We start from the raw sequence: 8,958 nt of genomic DNA, 5'->3' as shown, positions 1-8,958 counted from the left end.
ATGACATTGCATTATATAGAGTTGTTTTCTTTACTCAGATATTAAATTTTGGCATTGCCACGTTGATTTGACAACGCATAGTATAGTGATGATTTGTTCTGTAAACCTTACTCTAATTCAACTACTTCCTTTCGTCTTGTGTAGCAATTTTAGTTCTAGGCCCTAAGATGATAATGGGCTTCTGAAATTTAACGGAAGTAATCACATGTACATAATGTTATACATAATTTAAATTTCTACATGTGCTGATTTCAAGGATTAATTTTGAATAGCAATGAAGAGATATATGCACATATATATGTGACCTCTTGTGTACGATTTTAGGTTATCATATGGTGAGTAAAAAATTCAAGGCTGAAAACTTTTATACCTTAAGAATACTCATTAAATTTTTGCTATCAAAATCAAAGGTTTTTGCCACCAATTCTTTGGTAGCAAAAAAAAAAACCAAAATTCTTGTAGTCTATATAATGATCAAATCCTCTTGTAATATGATGATGAACATCCACTGTATTTGGGCATCCCTATAAAAATCCCAAATGGTAATCGTTAAGCACTTTACCCGATATATATCAAACATAGGAAACAGAAGTATAACCCCAAATACATTCTTTAACCAAGAGACCAAGTAAACAACCGAGGTCAGACCCAACAATCAAAATTCAAAACCATTACACAAAATGAGATCCCAACTTGAGCACTGCACGTGCATCACAATATTCCTGTCTTCCTATGCCTTTTCATTTAAGCAACATATTTACTTCTGCTTATACTTAGTATTTGGCTTCTTTCAAACCCTCAAGTGCATTGCAAAAACTCCGAGCAATATGGACACAAAAGCAATGCACTTACTAATAAACCTTATCGCCATCACGTTCCTATCACGTGTACCATATTCGACCGCGGTCCAGCCATGCCTAAACTGCGGCCGAACTCTAGTCCCCTACCCGCTTAGCACCGGCCCTGGCTGTGGTGAGTACCCTCTATACAAGATACGGTGCACTGCCGGCACACTCTTTTTTGACGCTCTAAATGGGTCGTCTTACCCTATCATTGCCATCAACCCGGTAACCCAACGAATTACCATCCGACCAACGGGTATTTCAGCCAATGCTTGCATTGCTGGTGATTACCATAGTCGGGGAATTCAGCTAGACCGCAATCTCCCCTTCCGAATTGCCGCTGGAAACACTATTTTCCTCCTGAACTGCACGGATGCTGCTGTGAAGAAGTTGCGCCCACCACTTGATTGTTCGGCGAACAGCGAATGCCACAAGTACATCAAGGACAAACCGGTCATTGCATGCATGAAATCCCCAGTGTGCTGTGCGTTTAGGGTTGATGGAAAGGTTTTGCTGGAGTATGGCTATGGGGTGAGTGTTGGAGGAGGTGAACCATGTGCTGCATACGAGAGCTTTGCGAAGCTTGAGCTGACGACGATGAAAACGAAGAGGTGGCCGGAGCCAGAGATGGAGTTGGAGTGGGATTTGCCAAAAGAGCCAATTTGTAAGAATCCAGTGGATTGCAAGGAGGTTTTGAATTCCAAGTGTTTGGCTGATCCTGTTAGAGTTGGGCAGAAAAGGTGCATGTGTGATGTTGGGTTCAAGTGGGATCCTATCACTGGATTGTGTCAAAGCCAAAGTAAGCAATTTTTTTTTTCCCCTCTAAAATATCACACTCTCTACCTAAACTCTATGTAAATATTGTTATTCCATGTTAATTGTAAACTAGAAATTTTTTGTTTTTTCAGAAAATTACTTGTTACATATGAATTGCACTCTTTATAACTTTCAGTGTGGTCTGGTGTCTTATCTAGCTTTTATCATATTGTTTGATGGAACTGTATATATGTTTTCTTTTTTCAATAGATTTGAAGTGTACAAAACATGGGAAAGGCTGCAAAATTAAAAAGAAGAAAAAATCGAAGCACATTGCTGGTAAGTAACTTTCACCCATTTAAACAATGTCTCTTGTTGAATCCTTACTTTTTTAGGCCTCTACTATTAATTGAGGAATCACATGTTCATACATAGTCCTCGTATATTAATTTTAGTCCCAAAACGTTATAAGTCAACCACACAACTTATAAAACATTTTTTGCTAGTTACAGTATTAAGGGTGATCATAAAAAAGTGCTTATGTAATAAAGTATGTGTAACAATTTTCATTTTCTTAATTTCTCCATCTAAAGTGTAAATATTTCTACCTTTTGTATTCACATCTTTTTGTCCTTTGATTGATTCCATTTTTTTTAGTTGTGGCCGGAGTTGTGGCCGGAGTCGTACCATTACTAATCGGAATCGGAATTTTAGTCTACAAGCAACACTCCAAGTTGAATTCAGAGAAAGAAGCAAAGAAAACTCTCGTAAAAGAGCGAGAACAGATCCTAAACTCAAAGAGCAGTGGCAAATCGGCAAGAATCTTCACCGGCAAAGAGATCGCGAAAGCCACCAACAACTTCTCCAAGTCCAACCTCATTGGCTCCGGCGGTTTCGGTGAGGTCTTCAAGGGCGTCTTTGACGACGGAACCGTCACAGCAATCAAGCGAGCCAAGCTTGGCAATACAAAGGGAATAGACCAAATCCTAAACGAAGTCCGAATTCTATGCCAAGTAAACCACCGGAGCCTCGTCCGTCTCCTTGGATGCTGCGTCGACCTCGAAACGCCTCTCCTCATCTCCGAATTCGTCCCCAACGGAACTCTCTTCGACCATCTCCACCGCCACAGTTCACGAAAATTGCCTCCGCTCAGCTGGCGCCACCGCCTCCGAATCGCCCACCAGACCGCGGAGGGACTCGCCTACCTCCACTCTGCAGCCGTGCCGCCAATCTACCATCGTGACATAAAATCTAGCAACATCTTGCTCGACGAGAAGTTCGACGCAAAGGTATCCGATTTCGGGCTATCGAGACTTGTTGAACAAAGCGATAATCAGACTAATGACAGCCATATCTTCACTTGCGCGCAAGGTACGTTAGGGTATCTTGATCCCGAGTACTACAGGAACTTCCAACTCACCGATAAGAGCGATGTTTACAGCTTCGGAGTCGTTTTGCTTGAGATACTGACCGCAATGAAGGCGATCGATTTCAGCAGGCAAGAAGAGGACGTGAACTTGGTGGTTTACGTGAAGAAAATGATGAAAGAAGAGAGGCTGATGGAGGCGGTGGACCCGGCGCTTAAGGACGGAAGTTCGAAGCTCGAGACGGAGGCCATGAAGGGTTTGGGGCTGCTGGCGAGTGCTTGCTTGAGCGACCAGAGGCAGAATCGGCCGTCGATGAAGGAAGTCGCCGATGAGATTGAGTACTTGTTTAGTATTTCAACGACTAAGACTTCCTTAGAATAGTTAACTTCCTTATTGTTAGTTGCCTTTTTGAGTTTCAATACCGGTGGGGCATTTTCGTCGAACATGTAACGATTAGAAAATAAAGCACAACGAAGAAAGGAGAAAGGGAACAAAAAAGAAAAGGGGTTGGCATAATAGACGAATTATAGTCATGCATCATAGAAGATGAATGGCTTCTACTATCAATGGTGATAGATTTAGTGCGATGTGGAACTTCCTTAATGGATTTCACTAGCAACTATTGATCTTTCTTCTCTCTCTCTCCTTTCTTTTTCTTTTTCTTGTTTTTTAGGTTAATCTCACTTGTACTTCATAACTTTCTAGTCATTCCGAGTTTACTTTTTAAATTTTATAAACTCTTATTTTATTTCCTAAATTTTAAATTTGTTCTATTTAAACTCTTTCATAAGAATTTCTATTAAAATCAGACAGGTAATTTTAACAAAAATTTAAATAGAAAGACCATGCAACTCCGTTAATATTTTTTTTTATATGTTTTTAATAGAAATTGTAACATATTGAGTTAAGTGAGAATAATTTAAAATTTAAAGAGAAATTTAAGAGTTTTTAAAATTTGGTGGGCAAACTTAATAAGACTCTAAAATTCAAGAAGTATTAATGATAATAAATTTTTTGTTTCCTGTGATACTAATTCGAAAAGGGTTGAAATACTCTTAAGATATGTGTTGAAGTTATAACTTGATATGTGGATGTCTTCACATTTAGTAATTCTTGAAGGGGTATGATGACATTTAATAATCATAAAATGGTGACATTTTAAATTTGCCTCATTTAAACTCTTTCGTAAGAATTTCTATTAAAATCATATAGGAAAAAGAAATATTAAGTGTAATCATACGGTTTTTATCTGTTTAATTTTAATAAGAATTAAAATAGAAAGACCATGCAACTGCATTAATATTTTTTTATATGTTTTTAATAGAAATTGTAACATATTGAATTAAGTGAGAACAATTCAAAATTTAAAGAGAAATTTAAGAATTTTTAAAAATTGATGGGTAAACTGAATATAACTCTAAAATTCAAGAAGTATGAATGATAATAAATTTTTTGTTTCCTGTGATACTAATTCGAAAGGGGTTGAAATACTCTTAAGATATGTGTTGAAGTTATAACTTGATATGTGGATGCTTCACATTTAGTAATTCTTGAAGGGGTACGATGACATTTAATAATCATAAAACGGTGACATTTTAAATTTGTCTCATTTAAACTCTTTTGTAAGAATTTCTATTAAAATCATATAGGAAAAAGAAATATTAAGTGTAATCATACGGTTTTTATCTATTTAATTTTAACAAAAATTTAAATAGAAAGACCAAGCAACTGTATTAATATTTTTTTATATGTTTTTAATAGAAATTATAACATATTGAGTTAAGTGAGAACAATTCAAAATTTAAAGAGAAATTTAAGAATTTTTAAAAGTTGGTGGACAAACTGAATATAACTCTAAAATTCAGGAAGTATGAATGATAATAAATTTTTTGTTTCCTGTGATACTAATTCGAAAAGGATTGAAATACTCTTAAGATATGGGTTGAAGTTATAACTTGATATGTGGATGTCTTCACATATAGTAATTCTTGAAGGGGTATGATGATAATAATCATAAAACGGTGACATTTAATAATGTGTGTTTATTGGTTGAAAAATTCAAAGCTTTGTTTTGTCTTTTAAAAAAAAATAAAAAATAAAACCTATTTTTTGTATTTGTCAAAGGCAAAACTATTGTTGAAGACCATTTTTCCCACTTTTCCTTTTTTTTTTCTTTTTCAAAAGATGTGTGTGCGTGTGTGTGTTTTTATTTTTTTTTATTTTAATGAAAAGATGTGTTGTTTAGGATTTAAGGGGGGAAAAAACACAATGAGAATCCCGAAAACATTCCTCAAATTTTAACTAAGGGGACGTTTGGAAGGGGGATTCGGTCCTTGATTCGAATCACGGTTCGTGACTCATTATAGTATTTTTTCTCATAAAAAATACACGTAAATCGAAAATTGTTCTAATTTCATGATTTTAATCCATAAACCAAACGTCTCCTAAATCTCATTTTGATGCCTAGCGTTTAAAATGTCCCCAAAGAAACCTCAATCTATCTTGGCGTTGCAAAATAAATCTTCCATTACATTTGCGTTAAAATATGGACAGTCCCTCTAAATGTAAGTTATAACGTCTTGTAGGTCTTTAAGGAAGATTTACAACTTACTTTAATAATCCAATTGCTCACCAAACACGATTTATGTGTTTTTTTTCGTAATTTTATTAATAACTGACTAACGGAAAGACTAATTTATCATATTAAGATTAGATCGGGGTTAGTTTTGAAACCTTTTAAACATTACCCAAAGCAAAATTTGGTAAAAACATTTGGAGACTATTTTGTAATTAAGTAAAAATATATATATTTTTTTGTAATTTTGCCCTCAAACTTTTTTAAGTATTGACAACTTGACCGTGAAATCTTTAATTTTAGTACTTTACCTAACTCACGTATTTACAATTAGTTCCATAATACTAAAGGCATTAATTAGAGAATGGAAACGCCAATAACCTTCTTAGGTGAGGACAAAAAAACGCACCTTCAACCAAAAGTCTCCAAATCTCAATTCAAACCATAACTCACAGTACTCAAGTCTTCACATCAGTCCCAAATCTAATTAAAAAACATAAAAATGGTTCACACAGGAAGATAGGGCAGTGCCAAAATTAACAACCTATGGGGTGATCTATAAAATTTTAAAAAATTGGTTAAAAATGTTAAAAATCTAAAAATAAGTGTAGAAAATAAGATTTTAGGGGATCAATGGAAAAAAATTCAAAAATTTGGGAGGAAAGTACTAAAAACGAAAAAAAATAAAATACTAAAACTAAAAAATTTAAAGGCTCAATTAATAAAACTTAAAAATTTTGGAGGCAAAAAAAAAAAAAAAGATTTGCCAACAATAGAAAAACGAGGTGTCGTTTGACGAAGCTCAAAGGTGATGAAGAAGGAAGTTCGTATCAAACGAAATAAAAAAAAAATGAAGAAACAGGACTCGTCAGCTCTGCTGGAAAGAGATTGATTCAAAGCCTAGCTTACTTTTGTTATTATTATTATTATTATTATTATTATTATTATTATTATTTTCCTCTTTCCTTTGATGAACAATCTATTGCACGCGAAAACCCATCAGCTCCTTTGCTTTAAGAAATAAGCCTGGAAAGTAAACCTCTGCGGCCATTGATTGGGTTAACCAATAGAAAACCCATCATCATAGTACCAGCCGCAAGCAAGCTCTTCTCTCTCACTCTCTCTGTCTACGTCCCCATCTCTACGTCTCTAAAGTTTGGTATTTTGTCAAACTCTCTTATTATCAGATCTCTTGAATCTTGTTTCTGCAAATTTTTTCATTTTTATTTACCATGTTATTTATCCTGGTTATGTGTTGAATGATTTTTTCTTCTTCTGCGTAATTTTCTTTATTGATTTTGTTACTTGCCCATCATTGACAATCCTCTGTATTTGATTTTTTACATAACACACAAAATTCACAATGGAAGATTGAATAGATATTTTTCAATTCGATATCATTTGTTTGCGTTATTGTTTCTGCTGTAGCCCGTCAGAGTTGATGCATTTTCTGAATGTCCCAAGAAACCCCATGTGCCTAATTTCCAACTTTAGTGTGTTTTCTCTATAAAGAAATTAAAATCAACCCAGTTTTTGGCTTTTATATTGTTTGTTCCTGTTTTGTATATAACGTGTTACTTGCTTCTTTTTACACTATGAGTGTGATGGATCTGATGGCATATTGGTTTCTGAATTTCATGCAGAGAAATAGGATTTTTTGGGTTTGCCATTAATGAAGGCGCTCATCCTTGTTGGAGGGTTCGGGACCCGGTTGCGGCCGTTGACCCTCAGTGTGCCAAAGCCACTGGTGGATTTTGCCAACAAACCCATGATCTTGCATCAGGTTTCACTTTCAAAATTTTATGCCTAATTTGGATCTGTTGTTCAAAACGTATGTTTTCTTGAAGGAAATTGTATATGTAATAATGGACTTGTTGAATACATGAAGTTGAGACATGGGAATAGTTTGAAAGGCACACCCTTTTTTGTTTTGTGAACTTTCATTCTGTAATTGAATTTAATGCCTGTGAATTTGGTACTTTCTTAGCTTTATCAGTCTCAAAGAAAATGTGTATTTTGTTAACCAGATTGAGGCTTTCAAAGCTATTGGAGTGACTGAAGTGGTTCTGGCCATCAATTACCAACCGGAGGTAGAATAGGAACCACCCCTTTACTGCAAAGTTTATGCCGGTTTTGTTTTTGCAGCTAAACATTGTGAGTTCTTTGATGAACAAATCCACTGTATTTTTTTTTTTTTTTTCAGGTTATGCTGAACTTCTTAAAAGAGTTTGAGAAAAAGCTTGAAATCAAGATCACCTGCTCACAAGAGACCGAACCACTTGGTACCGCAGGCCCCTTGGCTCTAGCAAGAGATAAGTTGATAGATGACTCTGGTGAGCCCTTCTTTGTCCTCAATAGTGATGTAATTAGTGAGTACCCACTAAAAGAAATGATTGAGTTCCATAAGAGTCACGTAGGGGAAGCTTCCATTATGGTAACAAAGGTACTTTAGATCAATCTTTTACGTTTAACCTACTGTCAATGTCAAGAGATATAATGCGTGTTTTTCTCGTACTGAAGAAAAAGCAATCATTTTCATTTTAGGTAGATGAACCATCGAAATACGGTGTCGTAGTTATGGATGAAACTACAGGGAAAGTTGAAAAGTTTGTAGAGAAGCCAAAGATATTTGTGGGTAACAAGATTAATGCTGGAATCTATTTGTTAAACCCATCCGTACTTGATCGGATTGAACTGAAGCCGACCTCAATCGAGAAAGAGGTATTCCCCAAGATTGCGGCGGAGAACAAGCTGTATGCTATGGTTCTACCTGGGTTTTGGATGGACATTGGACAGCCAAAGGACTATATTACAGGTCTGAGACTCTACCTAGACTCCTTGCGGAAAAAGTCCTCATCTAAATTAGCGTCAGGCTCCCACATTATAGGGAATGTACTGGTTGATGAAAGCGCTGTGATTGGAGATGGATGTCTAATTGGCCCGGATGTAGCCATCGGTCCTGGATGTGAGATTGAGCAAGGTGTCAGGCTCTCACACTGCACTGTGATGCGTGGGGTTCGAATCAAGAAGCACGCTTGCATCTCTCGCGGTATCATCGGTTGGCATTCGACTGTTGGCAGGTGGGCTCGGATAGAGAACATGACAATCTTAGGAGAAGATGTTCATATAGGCGATGAAGTTTATAGCAATGGGGGTGTTGTCCTCCCCCACAAGGAGATCAAATCAAGCATTTTGAAGCCCGAGATTGTCATGTGATGATCATGCTGAAATTTGGTACATGAATCTAAATGTTGATATACCAACGATCTTTTCTCTTCAAGTGTATGAACATGATCCAGTTTAACTAGAACAATTCATGTAGCAATTTGTCAACAGGTTTTGTTGTCTGACGGCAATAATGTTTGTGGGGGAATTAATCTGATAAGTTATTGACATGGCTGTCTTTTTATTCCATTTA

At 36.0% G+C, this 8,958-nt stretch overlaps 2 protein-coding genes across 3 annotated transcripts; both read left to right on the top strand.

Annotated features, from left to right (window-relative positions):
• The first annotated feature begins 827 nt into the window (after nucleotides 1–827).
• Nucleotides 828–3,346, top strand: LOC21400006 (wall-associated receptor kinase-like 20). The gene is made up of 3 exons (XM_024172417.1): nucleotides 828–1,635; nucleotides 1,869–1,937; nucleotides 2,256–3,346. Exons 1-3 carry the CDS (start codon nucleotides 828–830, stop codon nucleotides 3,344–3,346), a joined length of 1,968 nt encoding a protein of 655 aa, XP_024028185.1.
• Nucleotides 3,347–6,401: 3,055 nt separating this feature from the next.
• LOC21400005 (mannose-1-phosphate guanylyltransferase 1) lies at nucleotides 6,402–8,958 on the top strand. Of its 2 annotated transcripts, none has more exons than XM_010090287.2 (5): nucleotides 6,402–6,699; nucleotides 7,184–7,323; nucleotides 7,568–7,630; nucleotides 7,744–7,983; nucleotides 8,085–8,958. In XM_010090287.2, exons 2-5 carry the CDS (start codon nucleotides 7,213–7,215, stop codon nucleotides 8,754–8,756), a joined length of 1,086 nt encoding a protein of 361 aa, XP_010088589.1. In that variant the 5' UTR covers nucleotides 6,402–6,699; nucleotides 7,184–7,212; the 3' UTR covers nucleotides 8,757–8,958. The 2 variants fall into 2 exon arrangements, with proteins under 2 accessions (XP_010088589.1, XP_024028115.1); XM_024172347.1 differs by having other exon boundaries at nucleotides 6,680–6,694.

This window comes from Morus notabilis, unplaced genomic scaffold (genome assembly GCF_000414095.1).
Source record: "Morus notabilis unplaced genomic scaffold, ASM41409v2 Scaffold177, whole genome shotgun sequence".
Taxonomy (NCBI): Eukaryota; Viridiplantae; Streptophyta; class Magnoliopsida; order Rosales; family Moraceae; genus Morus; species Morus notabilis.
This window is presented reverse-complemented; position numbering and strand designations above follow the sequence as displayed.